The 27,336-nt window shown below is 42.9% G+C and overlaps 1 protein-coding gene across 4 annotated transcripts in view; it reads left to right on the plus strand.

Annotated features, from left to right (window-relative positions):
• TGFBR3 (transforming growth factor beta receptor 3) overlaps positions 1-27,336 on the plus strand; it is a 220,594-nt gene that overhangs the window by 79,145 nt on the left and 114,113 nt on the right. For all 4 annotated transcript variants that reach the window (XM_040627043.1, XM_040627044.1, XM_040627041.1 and 1 more), the window contains exon 3: positions 2,453-2,637. In XM_040627043.1, coding sequence (XP_040482977.1) covers positions 2,453-2,637 — 185 coding nt within the window. The remainder of the gene's footprint in view (positions 1-2,452; positions 2,638-27,336) is intronic.

The raw sequence follows: 27,336 nt of genomic DNA on the forward strand, positions 1-27,336 counted from the left end.
TCCCAAAAAAAAAAAAAAAAAATTTAAAAAAAAAAAAAAAAAAAAAAAAACTCAGGACCCCAAGATCAAGAGTCAGGTGTTCTACTGACTGAGCCAGCCAGGTGTCCCCTTTTAAATTTTATTAAATTCCAGTTAACATACAGTGTAATATTAGTTTCAGGTGTACAGTATAGTGATTCAGCACTTCCATAGATCACCAGGCGCTCATGACAAGTGCTCTCCTTAATCCCCATCATCTATTTCACCCATTCCCCCCGCCCCCGAAAAGCATTTTTATTTGTGCTTTATTTGTGACAATGGCAAATTCATGGCAGGAAGCTGTGAAACCAGGTCCCCAGGGTTTAGTGTGTCCCCAAAGTTGAGTAGGAGCAGGAGACTCTGGAGCTCAGGGGTGTGAAACACACCAGGCATCCCACTGTGGTTGGGGAGGGCTGGAGGGGAAACGGTAGGGGAGCACCTGCTCATACTGTTTGCCCTACACGGGGACTTCAGGGAATCAGATGTCCAGCACCTCCTGCCTTCTGCCACTGTGACATCTTCCTTCACCACCTCTGTTTCTCGGAAAGCAGCTGGGCACAGTACAGCAATACAGAGAGCAGCAGTGATTATTTGAGAAGGTACATACTTCATTTCAGACCAGATAACTTTTATCGGCCTCGATAATTTCCGTGAGTTCTGAAATAGACTTGGCACACTAGGCAGGGTGTCTGCTTATAGTCTAGCAGTGGGGGTGCGGGATTGCCAGTTCTGAACTGCATTACTGAATTTGCATTTTATGCTGGGGCTGTAATCCTGGAGAGTACTTTTAATATGTAGAGGCCAGGAAGAACCAACTGGAGTGCGTTCAGGTCTTTCTTTGGATTCCACTTAGAAGGCTGTGGTTTAGTAGACGCTGTATGTTCAAGTCCCAGTCTCCCCAGGTAGCAAAGGAAGACATCACCAAACTTGCAGAGGCGTGTTGTGGTTCCTCCTTCTTCTTGGATGTCCCTCTCTATCAGTGCAGCCAGTGTGCAGTGAGGCCCAAGTGGGGTTGTACCTCCCATTGTTGTAGCAGTCTCTCTCCCCTGTTAGCTCCCTATAGCCAAATCCAAGTCCCCAGAATGGTGCCCTAATCACCAGTCAGGGAGGGGACAATTTATTTTAAAGCTCAGTGATTCATTTCACAAATATTTGTTGAGCATCTCCTACATGCCAGGTGCTGTGATGGGTGCTGAGGATACAAAGATGAGTAACCCACTGTCTGGGAAGTCACATTAGACTAGCAGAGACAGATGTACATACATTGGTGGTTACAGTGTAGGAATTGCAGAGATGGGCAGGGATATTATGTGAGGACGGAAGAGTACCTCTCTCGGCTTAGGGTGTTTGTTGTGGGGCAGAGTTAGAGTGGAAGAGGAATTGGGGCAAAGGAAACACTTGAATAAAGACGTGGAGTTAAGACTCATCATGGTATCTTTGGAGAAGCCACTTGGGGTTGCTGGAATGGGGTGGGGTGAGGCTGGAGAGAGAGGAAGGGACAGGTCAAGAAAGGCCTTGTGTGCCTGGTTGGGGAGCTTGGGCTTTATTCACAGTCCACCAGTCCTTAAGGGACAGGACATGCCGGCAGAGATGGGAGGGGCAGGCGTTCCCATTGGGAGTCACCATCACATTGAGCACCCTGGGTGACATGGATGTTGCTTGCATGGAAGGTGGCTTGGAGAGCTGGACACCAGAGTCTCCTTTTAGGAAGATCTGCAGTTGTCTAGAGACAGAGGCAGTGAGGACCACAGGAGGTAGAGATGGGCAGGAATGGATGTTAGAATTTAAGTTCTGATTATTAGAGAAAGGGAGAATGAGAAAGCGGGAGCCAAGTGTGACCAGGGTTCTTTTCTGTTTGAGGCTCTATTCATATGCTTCTTCCTTTCTTGGGAGGGTTTTTTTCTGATCTCTGGCCCAAACTTTGCTATACAACTCTAGCCCCAATTGCCCCTGCTCGTTATATCTTGTTTTGTATTGTTCTTTAGTTTGTTTTGCTCTAAGAAGGGCAGTGCTTAAAGGTTAGGGACTGTATCTTATACTTTTTTGGTGCAATTTTAGTTGTTAATTTATGCATACTATCATTGGGCTCTAAGGCAATTTATTCCATTTATTTCTGGTTTTCTTCTAAGAGAGGAAGGAAGAATTGAACACAGTTGTCAAACGGGAGTTCCTCCATTCAGAGGAATACATCGTGACTTTTGTGTCTAAAAGGGAATTTAAATAATCAAATACACATCAAAATCATCTAAAAGGAATTTAGAGATTGGGGTTTTAGAATAGCTAAGCATTTTTGCCATTGTGTTCTGGAAACAACTTACCTGGAAAGGTTCCTCTGGTGGATTGGCAGTGGCTTGATCATCTAGCATAATTAATTTAACTGTAGCACAATTCATTGCTGTTTCTGAGGGGTTTGTGTTTGTGATTCCCTCTGCAGGTCCAGAGCCCAGTACCCAGTGTGAGTTGTTGCCCGTCAATGCCTCCCATCCGGTCCAGGCCTTAATGGAGAGCTTCACCGTCTTGTCGGGGTGTGCCAGCAGGGGCACAACAGGGCTGCCGCAGGAGGTGCACGTCCTGAACCTCCGTGCTGCCGACCCCGGGCTCGGCCAGCCCCAGAGAGAGGTAGGTGCAGGTGCTGGCTTTCTGCTGACTGCCCCCAAGCTTATAAAGACAATTCTCTGAACAAAGAGTCCTTCCCTGCCCCCCCCATTCTGGGTTAAACAGGGATGCTCACGTATGAATATAAGTGGGGAAGAGGACATATGTACACTCAAGAGAAGGATTTCAAATAACAGATTGCTCTCTGGACTGGGCAACTCTAGGACTTCTTTCTAGAGAGATTTTTCAGCTTCGTAACTTTCCTGGCTTCCCCTGTTGGAAAGAATGTTCTTAAGAATTCCATCTTTGAAACATGGCTGTGAAAAAACAAAATAAGGTGCCGTTTTTCTGTAATTGTAAAGTGTCTTTCTCATCCTCTCCTGTGACCTGTCTTCTTTCTTCGCTTTGTCTTATGAACCTGTTGCTCCTGCGGGATGAGTCAGTGGAAATGGGAACGTTCAAGTAAAGATGGCAGTACTCTGTACTCGCCTGAAAAGGGTTAGCTCCTTGTGTCATCTAGGCAGGTTCTTGAAGATAGCGGTGGTCTAGGTGGTGGTGATGGTGGTGAGCCAAGCTCGTAGTGCCGTGGTACTTCACCTGTCCTCAGCACTCTTTGAAGCACTCACACACTTACCCCACGAAGTCCTGTTACTATCCTCATTTTACAGGTGACAGGTGCAGAAATAACTCACTTGCACAAGGTCATCACCTGAAGAGAAAAATGGCCTCCTCTTTCCTGTGGCTCAGAAGTGACCTAGATTGTGGGTAACGGTCACCATACTTCTTTTACAGTAACATGCAGTTGTCATTCTCTCTGTTTTTAAGCTTCTGTGTGTCAGAAGTGTTATCAATCTGGTATTATCTCTCCAGGGAGAGAGAAACCACAGTAAATCCCGATCACAGCGAAGCGTAGGAAAACGAACGCGGAATGGAATTTTATCTTTGAGTTTTCTTCTGGTCAGGGAAGTTAATTTCCAGAACTGTTTATGTGTCTTAACCACTCTGCCTTTTCGGGGGGAGTAGGAATAGGAGAGGTGAGGGGTCCAGAAGGAAAAGCAAACTGATTTTAATCTTGTGAAAGTGTGCAGAGTTGGCTCATTTCAAAGACAAATCGTCTGACCTTTTCAGCTACATTGGAAATTATTGTTCATACTTTTGGTTGCTTGCCACAGTTGCTGCAACGCCTCTTTCAGGGCAGATTTCTTTATCCTGGTAATGTGTCTTTAATTCTTAACTTATGGGGGAGACTGTGGTGGGAGGGAGAGGAGGAGGAGGAAACGCAGTTCCTATGAAGCGTTGCTGACTCCAGCAATTCCGCAGCAGCAGTAATTACTCATTTTATATGTGCTCCCTCAGAGGAACTAAGAAGGAAAAGAAAAGTTCACGCTGTTATAGACGCAGCAACAGCAGAGATTCTGGCTGTTAAATTGTGCATTACTGTTGTTGACTGTGAAAATAGATTCAAATAAGACTGTCGAAGCAAAAGAAAAATAGCTCTAGGAATGACCACAGAGTTCTCCCACACTTGCATTTCGGTGTGAGATTAAAACGTTCTCGGCAGTACTGAGGATACAGCAAACTAGCTGGCATCTGGGGACATAGTACGTTCCGTGAGGGAGTAGAGAGATAGGGCCTAGAGGGGAGATGGTCTCTAAAATTTGCTTAAAAACCTATTCTTCTTCTTTCTTCAATATTCATATAGTCTAGGTATGATTTGGGGTTAGTGATTTGAAGACATTTCCGAGACTAGGCACCTGAGGGAAATTGACTTCTTTCCTTCTTTGGGGGACTTTCTAAGAATTAGATGTTTGTAGTTCAGTCCTGTTGGAAAACAAGATGTTGGGTTACCTGATCTTCAGAAATTCCATTCTGGCTCTGAGCTGCTCTCATATAGTAGACCTTGGACTATCTTATGTATAGAGAGTGAGTGTAGAGGACAACACAAGCGGTTGGGCCACGAGAGGATGAAAAGAGAAGCAAAGAGAGATTGTTTATGGATGGTAAAATGGGGGTGGAGAAATACTAAATCTCTCTCACCTTCTTCCTATATGACTGTGCAGCCGTGCAGACAGTTTTTAAAATCATTTGGAGGACGCCTGGGAGGCTTAGTCGTTAAGCGTCTGCCTTCAGCTCAGGTCATGATCCTGGAGTCCTGGGATCGAGCCCCGCATCAGGCTCCCTGCTCAGCGGGAAGCCTGCTTCTCCTTCTCCCACTCCCCCTGCTTGTGTTCCCTCTCTCGCTGTCTGTCAAGTAAATAAATAAAATCTTTAAAAAAATAAAATAAAATCATTTGAACTCTGTGACCCAACAATTCGACTTCTCTAAGTATATACCCAAGGGAAGTGATAACATATGTCCGCACAAAAACTTGTCCACAGATGCTCATGGCAGTGTTACTCATATTAGTTAAAAAGTGGAAACAGCCTGAATGTCCGTCTGCTGATGAATGGGTAAATAAAATGTGATCTGTCCACACAATGCAATGTTACTTAGCAATAAGAATGCCCGAAGTTCCGACAAGTGCTGCTGCATGGAGGAACCTCGAAGACATCATGCTCAGTGAAAGAAGACAGACGCAGAAGACCACATATTATATGAATCCGTTTGTATGAAATGTCCAGAATAGAAAGATTTGTAGAGATAGAAAGTGAGTTAGTGGTTGCTTAGGGCTGAAGGGCAAAAGAGAGAAGTGGGGGTTGACTGCTAATGAGTACAGGGTCTGTTTGGGAGGGGCAGAAACGTTCTAAAATTAAATTGTGGTGATGGTTCCCCCATTGAATATGAATATATACTACACACCATTGATAAATGTGAATATACTAAAAACCACTGGATTGCATTTTAAATGGGTGGATTTTATGGTATGTGAATTTTATCTCCATAAAGCTGTTTACAAAGCAATAATTCAACCTGCTAATATTCTAATTAGCTAATGAAGCTTACCTTGACTGTATTCACTTTTTTTTTTTTAAACCAAGATTGCTTTCTCTTCCAGCCTAAAGTCACCTACTTTTTTCTGTTGTTCTCAGTGGATAACTTGGTTTTTTTTTTTTTTTTTTTTAAGATTTTATTTATTTATTTGACAGAGATAGAGACAGCCAGTGAGAGAGGGAACACAAGCAGGGGGAGTGGGAGAGGAAGAAGCAGGCTCATAGCAGAGGAGCCTGATGTGGGGCTCGATCCCAGAACGCCGGGATCACACCCTGAGCCGAAGGCAGATGCTTAACTGCTGTGCCACCCAGGCACCCCGGATAACTTGGTTTTTATAGATATGCTGTTATGTGTGGTCTGTGCTAAAAATCACAGCTGATCTGTTTTGGGGGTGATAGTGGGAGGACCAGAGGTAGCCTTCCTGTGTGTCTCTACTGAATATTAAAGGCAAATATTTTTCAAAATGAAATGAAGTCATTGCTTATAATTTAGCAAAAAGAATGTCATATTGGCTCCCAGGTATAATTGACTTTGACTCTGATGACCAAGGTAGTTGTTTTTCACCACGTCCTCCTTAACTGGGAGGGAATTACTACATCAGCCCTCTTTCCCCCAGCTTGTTACTGGTGCAGGATCAGCAGGAAGATCTATTGTAAATCAACCCTTCTCTAACATTGTACTGAATTCCTACCTCCCAGTAGTCTTAAGGTTCTTCAGCTGAGGAGAGGCTGCTGCTTTTCCTGTGTGGAGGAGGTGACAGATCCTACCCCTGGAAGTAATAAACGCAGCAGGTTGACAAGATTTGGGGAGACAGTTGCGCTTAAGTTAGATAAACAATTTTATAGGCCAGCAGAGAATTTGTATCAGAAACTCGCTTGTTAGGGTAACGTATACAAAGCCTTCTGGAGCACAGCAGTGTTTGGCCATCGGCCTCCCTGCTGGGTTCTCCTCAGGACAGCACGGAGACTATAATTGTATTTTTCATCTGAGACCACACCTCTCATTTGTAATCATTGGTTTTGGAAACAACAGGCCTGGAAGTGAACAGGAAACTTGAAAAAGACTCTCTGGCGGCAGAGAAGGGCAGATGACAGTAAACAGCCCGGAGAGATCAGTTTTGTCTTTTAGAATAAGCGGGCACTGGTGTCCTCATTTTCATCCTATAAAAACTAGCTCCTCTTGCTCTTTGACTTCAAAGTAAAATGCTCCCCTACCCCCTCACCCCCCCCCCATCAGAGTTTGGGCCCACAGGGTGTTTCCTGATTCCTGAGAGGGGTTATAGCACCACCAGCGGCTTGTTTACGGTAACATACTTTCGTTAGTTGCTGGAATGGCAACAATTTTGTTTCCTATCTAATTCTTACTGCGACCTGCTTTTATGTGGTGATGTGTCTTTCCTATTTCCGACTTATCTAATTGCCTGTTTACTATGAAAAGCTGCTGAGGGTAACCCCCTCGTTAGCATTACCTATGTGTATAAAGGACATGATGTTTAAATTTATGGATTTGTCCTGACGTTAAAGCAGCAACTGTTAATGGGTGTGCCAGTAACTGGCTGTATGGAGGAAAGAACTGGAAGGCTCCATTGTCATGGGAAAGGGACCAGGTTTAATAACTTTATCTCTCAGAAAGTTCAGAACCCTTCCTAACTTCCGTGTATTTGCTTATTCTCTGCCTCATTCCAAAGCAAGGATTTGGGATGGGCTTATTACAAGACATCTCAACAGTAGAAGCAGAAATGCAGGAGGACAAAGAAAAAAGAAAAGCGTAGTTGTTAGCTGTATGGGTTAATGTGGTTGGTTGGTATGACTGACTGTGAAATTTGGATCCACGCTTCTTGGCAGGCAGGGCCGAATGGGATGTGTGGTTAATCACACATGTGGCTCCAAGTCACTTTTACTTTGTACCTTCTCGAGGACTGTGGCATAAAGTTGTTCCTCTCCTGCTTCTTTTGAGGGCAGGAAAGACCACAATTGGGAGAAAGAGAAGGAAGTAAACACATCTATCTGAAATGCTCGCTGTTCTGCTTGCCTTGTAATAATTCCCTTACCCACTAAGTTACAGGAACAGCAGCAGTGGCGGTGATGCGGCCTGCTGGGGGCTGGCCACCTCACTGGCCCTTGTATTATCTCTGCTAGTCCTCGTTGTCCCCCAGCAAAGGAGCGAAGCTTTGGGAGGCAGTGGATGCCCGGTGCAAGCTGTCCCTGCACTTCCCTTCTACCATCAGCTCTTGCCTTGTTCCGGGCCCTGAAACCTCCTAACCAGTCTTGTTAGGTGAGCCAGCTGATCTCGCAGAGGCTTTGGGTTTCCTGCATAGGCTTGTGACAGCTCATTCCAGTGCTCCCAGTCCCTTTTCATTCCCTCCCTTGTGGCTTTGGGGCCAGTATTGAGGTTGGTCTCTTGTTGTCTTTTTTCCTTTCTCGTTTAGAAGATTATCACATCAAGTGTTAGTAATTATAGTATGCAGGGAGCAGAGGAGCCCTTGTACTCTCCGTGGCTGCTAATGGCCACACTAAATGCCACCTCCCGTCTGTCCTTCATAGTCGATTATTTCCTCCCCTCTCTACCCCCATGAGGCTTTCAGCTGCCTTCACAAAAGTAACCCACCTGTTCTCTGCTTACAGTCGTTGACTTGTAACCAGACTTACTTGAACCATGTGATAAGGGAGAATGAACACATTAAGGGACTCTTCCTCCTCTGAATGACACACGGGAGCTTTAGTATGTGGGCTTTGACATCTGAAGTAACATCTTTTTTGCTTGCTTGGAGGTAGCTGGAAGTTCAGAGATTAAACATTTTGGAGATTGCTACTACCTACCTACGTAACTATACACAGTCTTCCCTCTGTTTCCACAGTATTAGGAGGTGGATAACTTCTCTCTTCCCCCTTAGTTATTAAAATATAGACAGCACAGTGCCGGGGTTGGGGGAATGGGCTGTTGTCTTAACTTTACTCATCACCGCTAAAGGAACTGATAAGGCTGGGTTTTTTTTGGAGACTACCTATGTGAGAGTAAAAGTATCCAACGAACCCTGAACCAGTAGCATACTAGCTACATTCCTTCTCTGTCTGGGGCATTTTTCCCTCTGTAGTTTTTCGTGAGTGACTTTCTCATGCTAGCCCTGTGTATGTGCAGAAAAAAATCCAAATAAACTCAAGGCTATTAATGTTTCAGAGGTCTTATGTGTAGTATATGCTTAGCAGGTGTCAGAGTAAACCGCTCACACACAGACACTGTATATTGGTGAAATTTAGTTCCTAAACAAATACCTTCCATGTATAAACGCTGTCTGGTGTTTGTTTAAATGAGGTTGTTTGGAAATCACTCTAGCCTTTTAGGTGACATTGCCTCTGAGCTGACCGTTTTGTTGCAGACCTACAGCAGATGTATCAAGAAGTTAAACTGATGACAAGGGTCACATTTCTCAGTTCATTTGAGTGTTGCTGTGGAAGTTATTTCATTAACTTGAAAGACAACTGAATCTGACCATCACATAGGATTGGAGGCCCTAAATACATAGGCCAGTCACATCTTTTGAAGGGAGCTGCCCCTTCGCTCAAAGATACTCAATGCAGTTTAAACGATGACACCCCGCTGGGCAGAATGCAGGTGGCAGGCCAGGACTGGGTAGAGGAGCAGGGTTGGGGACAGCAAGGCAGCCAGGCCTGACTGCTGGCTCAGCAGAGGACCATGCAGGTCCGTTTAGAACTTTGGCCAAGGATAGTTTCTGACATGTTGGGGCAAGCTGTTTATTGAGAAACTACAGCTAACTGTCAAGTAAGAACTCTCCAAAAACCCGGTTTTGGAATCCTAGAAAAAGTGAAAGCAGAAATTAGAGTGATAATGGTAAACATGAGGGCTTAGCAGACAAATGAGGACACAAACTAAGCAAAGAAGTTACGACATTCCTACCAAGATGCTGGCTGGCCACGTCGCTTAAACCCTGTCATTTATCACAGTAATGTCCAGATGCTGTCAAAATTGCCCTTAGAAAGCACTGCTCCTTGCCCCACCAGAGGGATGGAGCCCAGTGGGACTCTGCCATTTTGTCATGAGGTAATGCTGGGTTCTGTCTTTGCTGCCTGGGAGGTGACAGGTTGAAAAAGCCTCTCATTATTGCCTCTTCCCCAGTCTGGAGAAGAGACTGCCTTGACCCCCTCTAAAATTTGTTCAGCAGCAGCGTTTTCCAGCCAGTGTGGTATTTGTGTTTATGGAGTTTAGGGCTACAACCCTGACCCATACTGTTGTTGCCATGGTAACTCCTCAACATCTAAAAAATTGTAATTTCCTAAAAATGTTGTTAGGAAATGTTTTTACAGGGGCACCCTCCACATTTGAAAATGTGACTTTTTGCTTGAAGGACATTTTGGAGAGCATTTTAAAAGGCAGTAGACCAAAGTAAGGAGCAGGTCTACAAGTCTGAGACCCAGATGTGCTGACTGGGCAAATGCCCAGCTTGTGTGTGCAGAGTGTCCAAATCTCCAGCTTGTACTCTCTTGTTTTCATTGCTTATCTGCTATGTTGACATTTTGTTTGAGAATAAAAAGAAATTTACTGCTAATATCTCTGATTTAAATACTCATATTCTGCAGAAATGTTTATGTCACTTAAATCATTTCCCCACTGTGTTCTCCGAATATTTCTGTGAAAATGGGCATGTTTAATTATTTTACTTTTCTTTCTTCCACAGTGAAGAGGCCGTGTGTGAACTTGGCCCCGCTGATCATCTCTCGCACCATTATGTTTCTCTTACCCTTGTCTCTCCAGCTTCTTGAATGAGCGAACATCTATGTGTCCTGCCTCTCCCTTCTTTCCTCCCTGCAGCCTGACTTCTGTTCTCCTGAGCTGCTCTCTGATGATGCCCTTCTGACCAGTTAATGGGATGCTAGGACTGGAGGCGATCTAGTTTTAACCACCTGACAGAGGAGACCAGGGCTAGGGAGTGAAGTGACGACTTATTCACTGTCAAACAAGAGGTTGGTGCCAGTGTTGGACTGGGACCCAGGGGCCCTGTTCCTATGGCAGAGCTCTTTCTCCCGTAGCACCTTTCCCCACTTTTTTCCTCCTCAGCTCCTTTTTCTGTACTTCCTTTTCTGGCATCTCCTTCTGGGCTTTGGGATGATACCTTAGCCTGGTTCTCCTTCTACCTTTCCATCTGTTCTTCTGTTTCTTTCCCAGCTCTTTGTTCCTTCTTGGGGTTTCTTGCCCAGAGTGTAGTCTTTGGCCTTTGTTTCCCATCTCTTTTCCCCGAGGCAGCTTGTCTGTTTTCCGCATTCGGGTTGTCACCTCCATGCGAAAGCCTCCCAACACCCTCTCCAGGCTTCCGCAGGGGAGCTGCAGTCAGGGTTCCACAGAACCGTGCCTCTCAGGTCTTACCTCAAGCTCCCAGGTCCCGGAGATGTGCTGTGGAGGAGCAGCTGTCTGTAAGGTTCCGTGTGCTATTAATCTCTGTCGCTTGCCAAGCTTGTGTCTCTGGGTGAGTTACTTCATTCTCTAAGCCCCTTTCTTCATCTGTAAAATGGAGATGATAGTAGCAGTTCCCTACAGAGTTTACTGAGGATTGAGAGATGTCCGTAGGGCACGGAGAGTGCCCTGTGTGCCTGGCACACAGTACGCAATCAAATGCTAGCTCTTTTTATTACCTCTAAAACTGAACGTAAGCTGGTCTTCTCCTTCCCCCAGTGCTGGTTACCAGCCCAACTTCCCTGCCCCCATCAGTGTCACTGCTACCATCTGTCTTGGGACTTCTGAACATCTTGGATTTACTCATCCCTTTCAAACCCTATATTGGGCAGTCACCAAATTTTATTGACATTTCCTCTGAAATTTCTCTTGAATTTCTGTGTTCTTCTGCACTTACCCTGGAGTGTTTTAATCCAGTTTCCTGGGAGTTTCAGTCTAGCTTGTGGACCACTTCTTAAAACAATTTTTCTACGTAATACCTCACAATTCATTCATTTACAGATGCATTCAGTGAGTTATACATTGAGGGCCTACTGTGTGCTAGGTAGACATCCTGCTACATTCTTACTCATGTTTATGTCTTCAGCACTATTGAGGATTAAGGGCAAATAAATTTAATGCAGTGTGACAAATAATGTGACCATTATTTGTTCTAAAATTAACAAAATTTTGCAAGAGCCCAACAGAGGGAGCAGTAATTCTGTCTGCAGGTGAGGGGAGGATTTCCAGAAGAGAGCATTTAATAAAGGGCTTGAAAGTCAAGTAGAAATTTCTGGGTAGAGGAAGAGAGAGGCCTTAGTATACACAGAGGGAAAAGCAGAAACCACATGTGGAGGAAAGTTCGTCCATGTACATGGTGTGGCTGGGGTACAGTTCAAGGAGTACAAAACTATGGCCTTTGGGCCAGATTCTGCCTGGTGCCTGTTTTGTATGTACAAAATTTACATATCGTAAAGGTTACTTTTCCAAAAAGAAACTTTGTACCCACTAGCAGTCACTCCCATTGCCTGTGGTCCTACTCCCCGGCCTAGACAACCAGCAGTTGACTTTATTTCTTGATAGATTGGCCTATTTTGGACATTTTCTGTAGGTGGAATCATACAGTATATGTGACTTTTATGACTGGCTTCTTTCCCTTAACAGAATGCATTTGAGATTCACCCATGTTGTAGCATGTGTTAGTTATTTCTTTCCTTTTTATTCTTGAATAGTATCCCATCGGATGGCTGTACTGTATTTTGCTTATTCTTCCACCAGTCGGATGCCTGTTTTTGTAAACAATGTTTTTTTTTTGGTTTTTTTTGGGGGGCGGTTAAATAAATATTAAATAAATATTGGAATATAGCCATGTCCATTCGTTTATATATCATCTGTGGCTGCTTTCTTACTATACTGGCAGAGCTGAGTAGTGTGACGAAGCCTGAAAGATTTATGATCTGGCCATTTGCAGAGAAAGCTTTCCAACCACTGGACTAGAGGATGGGGACAGTGGGAGGTGGGATGGGCTGGAGTTTGAAAGTGGAATATGAGGGGCAGCTGGGTGGCTCAGTCGGTTAAGCATCTGCCTTTAGCTCAGGTCGTGATCCCAGGGTCCTGGGACTGAGCCCCATGTCGTGCTCCCTGCTCAGTGGAGAGTTTGCTTCTCCTTCTGCTCCTGCTCTCTCTCTGGCTGTCTCTCTCAAATAAATAAATAAAAATCTAAAAAAAATAATAAAGTGGAAGATGAGTGGAAAGGCTGCAGGAGTGAAGGTTTGGACTAACCCTGTGGATCCGTGTCTCTCCGACTGTATGTGGTATGTGAACCCTCTGCTTCGGAATCCCTTAGAGATGCTTAAGTGCAGATTCCCGAACCTCACCCGTGACCTTTCAGGTGATTCCATTGCCGCACACCTTTTTTTCCCTAATTCTACCTGAACTTCTCTCTGAACTCAGTCTGTGTCAAACCCTTCCGTGATCCTTTACCCTCCTCCCTCTCCTCTTCTAAAGATTGCTCTGAATCCCCTCCTCTTCCCCCTTTTCCCCCCATGAGTCTGTACCTCCTCAGAGTATGGAATTGTGCATTTTCTTATATTATTTGGGGTGAATCATGTGTGTTAGTCTTGCACACCCAGCTGGTAAGTGGACTCCTTAGGGGCAGGAACCAAGTCTTGGACCTTTTGCATTATGCGTGTTGGGTTCTTGAATGAGACTAAGGATGTTAAAGTGTCACTGTAAGTCTTCTTTAAGCTACTCCCCTTTTCTTTTTAAAGATTTATTTATTTTAGAGAGAGAGAGATTGAGAGAAAGAGAGAGGGGAGGGCAGAGGTAGAGAGAGAGGATCTCCAGCAGACTCCCTGCCGAGCAAGGAGCTGGACATGGGGCTGGATCCCACAACCCTGTGATCCTTACCTGAGCTGAAATCAAGAGTCCCACACTTAGCCTGAGCCACCCAGGCGCCCCAGGCTATTTACTGCCCTTTTCCACGGTGTACCTTTATTTGATTTGCATTATATCGGTGGACTTGGTGTTTGTCCTCAGGTCCCTCTTAACCACTACAGCTAAGCAGGTATTCTTCGTTTTGCCTTGAGGCTTTGATTTATTTTTCCCGATTGAGCCTCATACTCCTGCAGTTTAACCTCTAGTGTCCAGAGCTCTGTGTCAGTCTTTGCCCACTCCGTTTCTGAGTTTTTGTTACATTTTTCTTTACTCTTAGAGATTTTAGTCATCTGCTAGTAAACTAGTTAGTCCTTGCGCTCAGCTGAGTAAAAAGCTGTAAATGGTTTTTGACTCCATGCTGCTCCCTTGGGTAGCTCGTATAATCTGAGCCAGGTTTGAAGTTAGACCATTAAGAATGATCTGTCCTCATGATGTAGGAGGATGATTCCTAGCCAGTTCTTAATATTGCTGGAATTAATTAACCTCGATTCTGCCAATTGAGAGAGGGCATTTTACTCTACCCTGTATTGTTAAATACCTAATAATGTGATTTTTTTTAATTTTGTTTTTTTGCTCAGTGAGCACTTAAAATATCCCTGCCTGTATAGTAATTTGTTCCCTGTTTAATGTGGCTTTTTCCTTTGTTTACTCTGGACTCCAGTCTTTGTAGCTTGTTTTCTAAGTCAGCTCAAAAGCTGCTGGTCATTGGATTTGGCAGCCTTTTCAAGCTTTACCCACCAGAACCCTACAGGAAGTTGTGTGTCGGCCAGAAGAGTCTGTTTATTTAGAGCATGGTGTCCAGCAGAAGCAATCCATTTATGAGGGTCTGTTCTTAAAGACGCAGGAATCCAAATCTGTGTTTGGAAGACCTGCTGCTTTGACTTCCATTGCAAATATGTGCTCTGTCCTGTCCTTTCCAGACTGCCAGTGCACCTCAGCTAGACTGGTGGTTAATTGAAATAGTCCTTTGAGCTCCTTGGCCTTGTCTGAAATGCTAAAGTATCAATGCCCAGAAACTAGATATAGCTCTTTTAACCTCCTCAGAATGGGATTGAAAAAGATTTTTTTAATGAATTGGCTTTTACAAGTTTATTGATCACCATTTTTAAATATTCTGATAGGATTTTGCTCTGAGTGCCCTCCTGATTTAGAATGCTAAAACTCAGTTGAACTGGCTATGCTTTTGACTCCTGGGAATGGTTCCTTGCCCACAGTCTTCTGGTATTGTCTAGGTTCTAGTCCAAGACATCCTGCAATACTGTTTTATATTAAATGGCATTTATCACCTAAACTACAGAGTCCGTTGGCTGAATCTAGAATTTTGACATCTTTTGGGGGAAGAGAGGCCCATTGCAGGTATGATTTGGCTTCTTCTGAAGATAAAAAGACTAGATTAGATGTTACTGGGTCTGATTGTGAGCCAAAGAGAGTTAGCCATAGGATCTGGGATCACTGCAATCACCTAATTCTTACCTGGAGCCCAGATGCCACATGTGCGCATGAAAGTTTAATTTCTCTTTGTTGATATATGTATACACTCATCGGATTCTTTCTGAATCTGCTACAGCAATTGGTGATGTGGCTGTAGGTTTTACGTGCCTAGCACTGGGCTTGCCACAGGGTAGATACTCAATACTTGTGCACTGATTGAAGTGTGAAACAGCATCCATTATCTTAAGAGGTGAGCCCTTGGCAAGTGAGGCCTCACTCCTGGTGATGTGAGCACATGTGCAGGTCCCTTGGGGGAGAGAGGGGAAAAAAAGCTATGGCCAATGCTGAGAGGACCGAGAAGTGGCAGGTGGGCAGAAAATGGGAGATGACATTCTTAGCTCTAGCCATGCTGTGGGGTGGGTGGGTGGTCTTTTAGTGGTCTTAGTGGTCTACAGTTGGATCATTCTGTGAGGTGGAAGTTGTATTGAGATTTTTACCTCCAAATAGCTACTTAAAGAGCATTGGCTTGCTTGAAGTCTTAGGTAAATGTAACACTTAAGTTAAAACCAGTACTTGACTCATTCCTCTCCTACTCCTCTCAGTCTCAAGTAGAAAGACATGCAGGTCGTGCTTTCCTTGGGAATCAGTACTTTCTGAAGATACAGGAGAAAGCTCAAGTCCAAGGCAGCTAAAGGTCCATCTGGACACGCACATGCATGCTTTGGTGTGAGATTTATGGGCATTTAGGGTGTCTCCTTGGCTTGCCACTTTGAGTCTCAAATTTGAGGGCCTTTCAAAATCAAAGGCAGTTGAGTTTAATTTCTGATGATGAGTCGTGCTTGGGCATTTTGCCTTTGTCGTCTGGCCCTGGAGCACTTATGGGGGCCATTTGCTCTTCCTTATATTCTGACCTCCCCCTCCCAGATCTGTATCTTTTGCCATTTAGCCAGAGGGCTCTGCCTGTTCCCCACCATTAGTTCTTTTTGTGGAGCCCAGCACCCCTTAGAGACTTTAATGCTGGCCCTTTATTGGTTCTTGTATGTTAGTGCATGTGGTGGTGTTTTTTTTCCTGCTTTCACAGCGGCTGAAGATTCCACTCTTTTTTCTCCCCTTGTCATTGCTGGTTGTTAAGATAGTGAGAATGTAAATGAAATGGTAATACTGCCATTGTGAACAAGTCTTTCTCTGAAAAGATTTTTTTGTTCGCTTTTAATGCTGTAAATATCTAATTCCCAGTGTTTTAGTTGGAAGCTGATCAAATTTCCCAAATCATAAAATCTTTCAAAGCCTACTCCAAGTTACTTTTTCTTGATTCCATTCTCCTCCTCTTTTCATTAAAAAAGGGGAAAAAAGAAAAAAAAAAACCCAGCCTATTTTCAAATAGGGAAATGATCTCTGTTTATTAGAGACCAGAGTGATATGGACCCCTGACTTGCTGTGAGTTTTTTTGATGTGTTTTGGAGCTGTGTACAGGGGTAATATTTAGTCCTGTTTTTGCTGTGTGTTTTTATATACATTTCCTAAACACTGTCCCTGGCACATTCCTATGACTGTGTATATGTCCTACATGTGTTTCCTATTTTTTATGACTCATACTTACGGTACTCATAAAGATTTATCCTTTATCTTGGCTCTGAGTAATGAGTCCACTTGCACATTTCCAGCAGAGATGTGGGTTGGGACTTTTGTATTTAATCTTGCAGGGGAGGCCTCTTGAAGGCCTAGTGCCGGAAGCATGACCTATTCATCTGAAGGTACTACTCACTTCTCCTCCTCGAGGGAGCAGTCAGCTCAGTTTTTGTGGATTTATTAATTTGTATTTTCCAAGTTTTCCTTTCTCTTTGCCCCCTTTTAGCCATTCTGCTTATAGTGAGAGCACCAGAAGGCGACTAATGGAACAAAGGCTCTGCTCCTTTTCCTTGCTGGTAACTGTGTTAAAGGGTTTAGTGGAGGAAGAAATGGAAATAATGAAGCTGAAATGATACCTGTATTACATGCGGTAAAAAAAACACCTAGGGGGTCTTCTTGGGTTCGAATAAACATTCAGACTCAAGAGACTATCACAGGGCATAGGTGGCTATAGCCAACTTAAAGGGATACAGGATAGGGACCTTAGCTTGTATCAGGCAGCATGGCATTCCTCTTTTTTGGATGCCTTGTGGCTGGCTACACATCAGTTCATATAGTCATCCAGAGCTTTCCAGTTGATGGCTCAAATGTCAGGAGATCTACATGGTGTGTGTGTGTAAATCTTGCCCTGGTTTAGAAACTTTATACCTCCCAGGAGCTGGTAGGCAGCTATGCTCATAGGAATAGTTTCCATGGTGCCCATGAAGGAAATGCTCGATTTATAAGAGTCACTGCTCTCAGAGAAGCCCCCAGATCTCTCTTCCTAGCAGGTATTTTTAGTCTTTCTAATCCTAGTACAATTTTCCATTAAGGATAATTTTTTACCGTAAGGAACTTGCCTTTTATTTTAGTTGACATATTGTTTTAGATTACTAGGGTTACAGAGTTAAGAGAATTAACAGAAGACCAAATTCTCATGTAAAGGAGGGATACATTTTGCTAACTGTTTGTCCACACCTGTGATAAGCTAAATAATGGCTCCCAAAGATGTGCCCATGTCCCCAACATGTTACTCTATGAATGTTTTACAGAACAAATCTTGGCAGATGTGGCTAATTGAAGGATTTCGAGGTGAGAGGATTCTCCTGGATTATCCGGGTGGCCTCTCAATGCAATCACATGTGTCCTTGTAAGACAGATTTGATGTAGCCAGAGGGGAGACGGCCACGTGACTGGGGAGGCAGCGATGGGAGCTACGGGGCCACAAGCCAAGAAAGAACAACAGCTGTGAGAGGCTGGAAGAGGCCAGGAATGAATGCTGTCCTCGAGCCTCTGGAGGAAGCACAGCTCTGCCGACACCTTGATTTTGGCTCTGTAATCTGATTTGGCTCAGACTGGTCTTGGATGTCTGGCCTCCAGAACTATGAGAGAATAACTTTCTGTTGTTTTAATCCATCGAGCTTTTAGTAATTTGTTACAGCAGCCACAAACTGCTGATACACTCCCTGTGTCTCATTAGCTTGGGAGATTATCTTGAGTTCCATGTAGTTCTCCTGCGCCCGTTGTTCACTGCTTGTGTTTTTCGTCTCTGTAGACACTGTCACTCAGTTGCCAAGGCCAAAAGCGTTGGCGTTATCCGTGACCTCCTATGTTTTCTCAGATGTCGCATCCATCATGTTTATTCTATCATAAAAATAGATTCTGAATCTGCCCCTGTTTGACATTCCCCCCCCACCAGCCCCCCCACCAGCTTCAGTAGACAGTAGAGCCACCATCACATCTTTATTAGGAGCAGCGAACTCCTAGCCCAGATCCCTTCAGAGTGCAAGATCTGGAGCTAGAGTGCCAACGCTGGAAGCTTGACTCCACTGTTTATGAGCTATGTGACTCTAGGCAGGTTTTTTAATAATAGTATCTGCTTCATAGATACTGTGACAATAAAATAGTTAAAATGTGACAAGTGCTTTGAACAGTGCTGGGGCTTTAATAAGCACTCAGTGAGTGTTAGCTGCTATCATTATCAACTAATAAGATCTGTTCTCCACACAGCAGCCTCAGTCATCCTTTTATAAAAGTTAAGTCTAGTAACAAAACTCACCAGCTGAGCTCCCTGCAGTGGCTTGCCGTGATACTTAGAATAAAATCCCCGGCTCCCAGCACAGTGGTCACACCCTCTTCCACCTTCACACGGATCTCACTGTACTGCGCTCATTGGCCCTGATGTCCTCCAGAGGCACAGAGCACACTCCTGCCTCCCGTCCTCTGCCTGGAGCACTTCCTCCTCCTTTCATCCAGTCCCTGCCCAGCTGTTAACCTCTGCAGAGAGGCCTTCATTGACCTCTCCATTTAAAATAGCCATACTTAACCCTCCTGTCTCCAAATCCTGTTTTACTTTTTTAAAATAACTCCTATCATCTGATAAAATATCACCTGATATTTATATTTAGATGTGTTTATTGTCTCTCCCTTCCACTAGAATATCTATGAGATGTCTTGTGCATTGAGATCTCTAGTAATTAGAACATTCCCGTCATACAGTAAGCACTCAATAAATGTATGTGAAATGAATGCTTGAATGAACAAGTGCATATGGTGATTGTTAACAGTTTAGTTTTATTAAATAGACTGTTAGCAATTTTTTATTTGGAAATTTTATTTTGGAAATAGTTCTATTTCCGGAAAATCTCGTTATTGATATTGGTATGTTTGGTTCAGTCATAAAGTAATGTTTCCTAATTCAGGTTTCAAGGTGTGGAAACAGAATACTGAATTGTAGTAGAGCAAAATCTTTTTTGTTTAAACTTGAGCAAATCTGAAGAATCATATGAGTCTCAGTTTCCTCATTTGTCAATAAAAAGAGGCTGGGAAGATTGAGAACTAATACTTTCACTGCAGTATTTTGAGTTTCTTTCTTTTTTTTTTAAGTCTACATTGAGAGTTAAGGTTACATTTTTAAGTACAGTTAGTCCACTCCTCCAGATTGAAAAACAGCCTAATTTGCATTTAGTACAAAATACCAATTGAAATGTAGAATTAACAGTGTTTCTCGAATTGTTAAACTAGAAAATATCTTTAAAGAAACCTTCAGCATCCAGTGGGAACCACCTAATAACTAAAATGTAAACTAAGGGTATTTGATGTCTTCTTACGTGTGTGGTTTTTTCCTTTTCTTTTTTTTTTTTAAAGAAAACCTGGATTAAGTAGGATTTACGGATCTGGGACAAATCTGGCCTCAAAATACTTGGGAAAAGGCTTTTGAGTTTCACTGCTTAATCTTACTGCCTCGTATAATAGAAATTTCATGATTTTCTAAACAGTTCTGTTTTATCAGGACAGAGCACACACAAAGAATCTCCCCCTCTTTTATTTAACGAAATACTGAAGTTTAGAGGAACTAATCATTTCAATTTGCCTGAGCAAAGGCCCCTCCTCACATAATTAGACCCAGGCAGCTGGACTGTCAGCAGCAGCAGCCTTCCTAGCCGATATGCCAGTGCCAAGCATTGTGGGAGCGAGGAAGGCAGGAGCTCATGGAGCTCATGCTTGGATGTGCAGACCAGAGCACAGAACAACACCTGTAAACAGAAAGCACAGAGACGTAGAAACATATTATTGCCCTAAACACATATGATAAAAACTTAACAAATAGACTTAATCAAGTACAGCTGGGCCGAGATAAACACGTAAGCGCTAACGAATCAGGCATGTTGGAAGGATATGGGGCTGGGGCTGGGGCTGGGGGAGGCTTGTTGCTGGAGTAATTGGATCCAGGTGTGTTAGCCTGGCGATGCTTTTTGGAGGTGAGAATTTGGAGAGGTTTGAAATAGAGATGTGGTTTGGCTGAGGGCTAGAGGGAGAATTTTCCATGACTAGGGGAGGAGGCTGGTAAATAAAATAGAGCCGAGTTGAGGAGTCTGAAATACGTTGAGGACAGCAAGTACCTTGGCAGCAGTGAAAGCTTGTGCCTGATAGCCTTGCCTGTTGGTGTTTATAGTGGGAGAATGGGTTCAACCATGTACTCAGGTCTTCAAAGCTACGTGAATTGGTGTCACCTTTAACATTGGAAGAGGCAATTTAGATTGACTTCTAAAGATAAAATGTTTGTGCCCAAACCTCCCAGCTACAGGTTAGGGAAAACCTCTAGCTTTACCTCATAATCTGGTGACTTCCACTGCCTGCGAAGGACTTCATGGCTTCAGCACTTCCCGGATGCCTGTTTCTCTGGGGGTGTATTCTAGATGGAAAGGCAGGTGACTGAGTTTCTGTTTTGAAATTTGGGAACTCACCTCAGAGTAGATGAGGTGTTGGGGTTAGGTGTGGAATGAATGTGGTATTCCCAGGACCATTCTTGGTTGGATTCTGAAGTCCCCAGAATTGCAGTGAAATGTGGGGAGTAAGCTGGGCCTGCCCAGCTTAGCCTTACGCGAACAGGAAGATGGTAAAGAAACCTGTGATGATGTTTGAATTTGTGCTGCCCGAGCTCTGCTTTTTGGGCCTGGTCTTTAATGAGACCCAAATCCCAAAGGTTGAGGGAGAGGCTGGGAAATGAAGCCAGGTGGCCGAGGATCAGGTATGCAGGGATCATTGTTTGTCACCCTGCTTCACAGTCCACGGACCTATAGGCAGGAGGTAATGGTACTGCTCTGATCAGGGCCAAAGCCAAGCACTGGGAAGCTGCTTCCTCAGAGGATTATGAAAACTGGCATTTTGGTCAGCCTTCTCAACACCCCTGTGAAGGACTTGTTGTTAGTTCTAGTTTACAGGTGTGGAAATCAAGGCTGAGAGGTTAAATCCTCTGCCCTCGGGAGCTAGGAAGTAGTTGGCTAACCCAAGCTTGAATCTGCAGCACATACTTCCTATAGATGGGGTCAGTGTGCAGTGAGTCACTGTGGGCAAGGTGGGTTTTCCCAAGGGTTAGACATTTATTCAGTCATTACATCAATATTTATTAATCATCTGTTACTGACAGGCACAGTGCCAGGCATCGCCAGTCCCAACACTCCTCATCTTGAGAATTTGCCAAAGGTAGCAAAGATACAGTGGATAGTGAGTTCTCCCCCTGCTCTTGCTCCCGCTTAGATGATCTCAGCCTCTTTGCTCTCCGTAACCATGAGCTTACATATTGCTCCTGCTGTTGTTTGTTGACTTAGTCATATTGCAGGTGAGTCTTTGAACTACAATGAAATAGCCTCCTGGTAAGTATTACATATAAATAGCTGGGTTGTCATCCATAGGATAAGAGCTTAGAGAGAGGGGCAGGTTGGGGCGTCCTGTTGCTAACAATAGTTCTGTTCTATACAAACAACTCTCTCTACTGGATTATCTCTGCCAAAATATTACCAAAGAGCTTGGAAACAGGTTAGTGTTTTGCCCTTTAGGGATAAAAAGACCATGGAGTTGAATTTGGAAAGGAATCTTGGAAAATGTTTCAATAAAACAATATATCGTTCACATGCCCAAAAATTCAGCACTGCAGGGCTCCTGCTGGCAGAATCAGGTGAACTTTGAAATATATTATGACTTGATCTTGAATTCTTGCATATTTCTAGTAGGCTGAAAGTTATTTTTGTTTTATTGGCAATGACCTTTTATCGGAAATACCTAGCAGATACGCTTTAGATAGAAGCCAGCAGACTTTCTTTAACTTTCTGTATCTATTATATATAAAAACATAAGTGGAGGGATTTCTCAACATCATGTTGTGGAGTCTGCCCCATATGTTGGTTCATCTGTCCTTTGTCTTTCATACATTGATTCAGTTATTCATTCTAAAAATGTTTGAGTGTTTACCATGTGCAGGCATTGTTCCAGGACTAGAGAGATACAGTGGGGAATAAGGCAGAGTTTCAGCCTTGTCAATACTTGCGTGGTTTTGAGCACAGAGTACCCATTCAGGTGATAAGAAGGGGTTGTTGCTAGGGTGGTTAGGAAAGGCTTCTTGGAGGAGGTGCACCTGAACAGAGACTTTAATGATGGAAAGGAGCCATGCACAGATCCAAGGGAAGAATGGGCCAGATAAAGGGCCTGCTGAGGTCAAGCTTGGAAGGAGCCTGTTGGAGGTAAGTAAGAAGGCTGGGGTGGCTGGAGTAGAGTGAGTAAGGAGGAAAGCGATAGGACACGGGGTTAGTTAGTTAAGGGTCAGATCATGTGGTGCTTTGCAGAGGGTGAAGTTGTTTCTTGGCATTTCTTATGTTTCTGTGTTCTTTTATCCAGTGGTAAAAAAGGCTGGCCCTGAATTCTGAAGCCTGGGGGAGCCCTTCTTTCCTAATAGCAGAGAATTCGTTCTATAAAGAGAGACATAGTTCCATTAGCAGGATAAGTAGAAGCTAGATTACTGGAATGGTTATTTGGGTACTAGTCCCAGTGATGCCATAACCAGCTCTAGAACTTGGGCATGCCATTCTCTGTTTGGGCTTCAATTTACTTATTTACAACAAATATTTGGAGTAGAGTATCTCTAAAATCTCTATCACTAAAAATCAGTGGTTTTATTATACACAAATTTGATTTTGTGTCTTACCCTTCCACTTCTTGCAGAATTTTATCAGCCCTGCTTGCAGTAACCAAGTCCACTGATTGTAATTTCACCCCTTTCCCTTTTCTTTTGCTTCTGGAATAGCCAGTAAAATATTTGGGAAAAACGAGTGGCAGGAAGAAGTAAAAAAAAAAAAAGTGGAAGAAAAATGAGATAACTTCGTAACTCTGCACGAGCTGGCCAGTGTGTCTAACAGTTACCATTTAGCACATTGCCCATTGGCCTGAAAAAATTCCCAGTCGCCAAATGAGTCGATTGTAATGACTGAGACTTGTTCTCAGCCTAATGATTTATGGTTTAACCAAGAGCAGCCATTGTCTTTATTAAGGAGGATTGTCCCAACAAAATAGTGTTTTAGAACCTGACAGTGTAGTAATGCTGTTTGCATTGACTCTTTTGTTTTAAAATAATATTTTTATATATTGGAAGTTCTGTATTTCAATGGAAAATAGAAAAATCTGCCAGTCTTCCTGAAATACAGTATAAATCATGAAGCTCTCTCATTGAAAAGTATGTCTAGAAGAAATTAACAAAACCAGATTTTAAAAAAACAAAACCAAAACAACAAAACCAGATGAATTAACTTGTCTTACGACTATTATCTTGTCAACACTACCTATTTTAGAAGACCCCTGTAACTCTTGACTTGCCCTTAGGATTAGCTTTGAGTACTGCGTGATTTGTTTTGCTTCTGCCAAGCATAAAGGACTGCAGGGCATACACTGACCCAGAGTTAAAGTAAAAATTAAAAAAAAAAAAGGAAGGAAGGAAGGAAAGAAATTCTCTAAAGCGTGTTCACACTGGTCCGAGAAGTTCAATAAATTCATTTTGGAATATTTTCAGTTCTTGAAGAAAATACTGTTTTGTTCTTTTGTATTCACTTTGGCAGATTAACCTAAGCTTTTGTCAGTCTTTTAATTGAGAACACAAATCATTTAGTGTGACCTGGCATTTCTGAATAGATGGTTTAGTCACATCAGGCCACTTTTTCTTGTCAGCTGCATCCATTCCTAGGCACCTGTCTTCAAGACTGTTATTGACCATTAGTTGCTCAAATAACTAACTATAGGCTTTGGTCTAGCCCCTCCATTTATGGGGAAACTGAATCCCGAAGTAAGGTACTTCAGCAGAACTTTCTTTCCCCCCCAAATGAATGAGTCTTACACTGAAAGGAATACAGGAAGCATTGGTGTTTGTAGTTTACAGCGAAAGTTACTTTTCTCCATTTCTCAGGCAAGGATAATTAGTTACTTCTCCCTGATGGCAAACAATAAACCATTTTTTTTGTAAAGCAGACAGTCTATTTTCATTCCAAAATTACTTACCAACAGCTTACTTGCTTTCTTTTTCAAAAAGAAGATCATAGAGATCATGACCCCAAATTGTTTAAGGTATGTACTAGAAACTTATTGATAGTTCTTGCCAAGACTTAGGCGGGCATCTCAAGAAGATATTCCTAGGGCGGAGAATGTCCAAGTTGTTTTCCTTTAGGGATAGTAAAGGAGAGAGAGACAGAAGACCTTATTTCATGTACTGTAGAGAAGTAAGGGTTGGAGATAAGGATTTTCGCATATAACCAGGACCAGAATTATTTCAGACTTATTTCATGTACTGTAGAGAGCTAAGGGTTGGAAATAAGGATTTTTGCATATAACCAGCACCAGAATTACCAGGCCCTATGAGTTGGTCCTTGTAAAAGTGCTGAAGGCCAGTAACTCACAGTAGTTTCCTGATTCACTGATTATGGTTAAAATAGACCCCAGACTCAGGAAATGTTTATTGAGGGCTTGTGAGCTGGGAACAAACCCAGGGAGCAAATTCCTTAGATCTGGGAGAATTGGGTTTGAGGACTAAAGTTTAATTTCCTTACCTTGTGAGATACTCCTTGGTAATTCAGTAACAACACCATATAAAACTTGGAATGGGATCCAAAAATGGGAATTTTTTTTTTTTAGCTTGATTACGATATATATTCTTTTGGGCAAGTAAGTAAGGCAGTTGAAGTAGATTTAATAAATTAATGATTAATGTGATTTAAGTGATACTTGATATGCCAGAAATTGATATACCCATTATTTATCAGGAGGCAAGCCATGGTCACATCTCAGTGACTTACATTACATGCAATTTTTTTCAATTGCTTTCACTGATTAGTTAAGCTTGGCTTTCACGGCCCATTGAGATCTGGCCCCAGTCTACCTTTCCAATTTTATTTCTCTATATTCTTTTATACATTTCCTTAGCTCCATCTGAATTAAATGTTCCCCACACCTCTCCGTTACTTCCCCTGCTTCGACATTTTCTCTTGAGGCTCTCCCTGCCCTTGTCTCCTTAGTTCTGCCTGTTCCGCCCTGTTTACCCTCGGGGCCCAGCCGGAAGTACTCCCTTGCTCCTCCCACAGACCTTTACATCTATTATCTTTTTACACCTGTCAAACTGTGACCTTCTTGAGGACAAATTTTGTATCAAGTTTGCATTTGAAGTCTTTTCATTACCTAGTGGCACTTCCTGAATAAACATTTATGTGTTCTGTTTTCACAGTTTTTGCAGTGTTGTTACATTACCTGTATGAACTATTTATCTAATTATTTTTCTTTAAATCTAAAAAAAAAAAAAAAAACCAAACTGGCTTCACCCTAACATCCTCAACATGAAATTATGTTGTTAATACTCATGAAAATGAACACCAGCTATAGGTAAAAATTTCTTATTTCTGAACATTTCTTAGGTATCCCCATATTTTGAGGAAGATGGGTCTACCAAAGTGCCTTACACATACTGGCCGTTTAGTATCTGCTTTTCTCCCTGTTTGCTTAGTAATTTCAGGGCTGTTCACCTAGAGATTGAACAAGGAGAAGCTAGAAAAGACTGACCACAGCCTTTAAGTGGAGCCATTCATTCCTGTCCGTGAAGCAGTTAGTGTTAGATAATACTAATGACTTCCTGAGGTATTGCAAACTGCTGGGCCAGTTCGACTCCCTACTGACTCAGCATCTTGCTGAAACCCCGGAAGTTGTACAGGTGGACCCCATCTCCACAGTAGGTTCAGGAAGCATCGCTGTAGGTGGGGTGCATCTAGAGAAGAGGAGTGTGATAAGTGTGTGAACACATCACGTTGTTCTAATCAAATTTCTAAATGTTCTGTTCAGGGTAATTTAAGTTACAGATTCTCCCTACCGATTTTTTTTTTAAAATACATTGTGTACTCCAAATATAATTGAGGTTCTGAGGATTTTTTCAATAAATTCTGTCTAAGGGGAATTTTACATTTTTCCTACCTTTTGAGGATATTATAAGGCTACTCACCTGTACCACTTTGAGCTCCTTAAAATAAAATAAAAATGTTCTGCGTATTCAGGCTATAATTAACATAGTTAATAATTAACTGCAGTCATGCTCATAAAACTTGGAGGCTTTTACGGATCCGCGAAGAAATTTGCTTCTAAGTTGCTGCACTTTGTAGTTGGTGCTTCTATATAGCGTAGAAGTCATATACTAAAATATTGTATTTGCTATTTAAACTATGGCATAGATAGAGACTCTAGGACAGGTTGTTTTCTCATTTAGTATTAAATTTTTTTCCCCTAAATTTATAGGAATTAGTCCATGTAAGGTCAGTATGACATAAAGTCTGTTTAGGTTTTTATCAGAAAAATCACCTCTCTCCCTCCCTCGTTAAATCCAGGGTTGGGATCAACAGCTGTCGTAGCGTGGGTAGGGTAACTCGATATAATGGTATACGTTTTTACCCCGGTCTGCTCTTAGAGCACATTTGAAATGGTTGTTTTGGAAAATGTGCTATGAATTTATCTCTAGACCTTCACACCAGACCAGTTAGTTCAGCCCAGCAAATCCCTGGCACTTGATGTGCATCTTTCATAACAGAACTTTGATGCTGTGACTTGATGCCTTGAAATCAGCACAACAAAATGGTCCTTGAAGAGCACTGTTTACTTTGATCATTTTTCAACTTCTGTGCCCCAGCCTTTTCACGGAGTACAAATTGCTTTACCAGAGTTATGGGGCTGAAGCCCACGGACTGTTTTTGTAGTCTGGTTGCTGTGGTGATTCTTAGCCTTCCATGAAACTCCATCTCCAGGGAAACAGAAACCTTTGCAGTTGTCTCAACCTTTTTGGTATTGTATCTGGTAGAGGTCTTCACTGAGCTGGTAGCACGCTGGAGAGTGGTCGATAAACAAATAACGTGCAAACAGGGCATCTCATTCAGGACATGTTGTATTATTTCCAAACAAACAACTCCTTTATCCTTCTCACAAATCATAGGGGACTTTGAAGTATCTCCAAGTCTGGCTGAAGCCAGAGTTTAGTGAGCCATGGAGATGGGTTGGTCATGATAGTGATATGAGTAAGAACT

This window comes from Ursus maritimus, unplaced genomic scaffold, assembly GCF_017311325.1.
Source record: "Ursus maritimus isolate PB19 unplaced genomic scaffold, ASM1731132v1 scaffold_12, whole genome shotgun sequence".
NCBI lineage: Eukaryota > Metazoa > Chordata > Mammalia > Carnivora > Ursidae > Ursus > Ursus maritimus.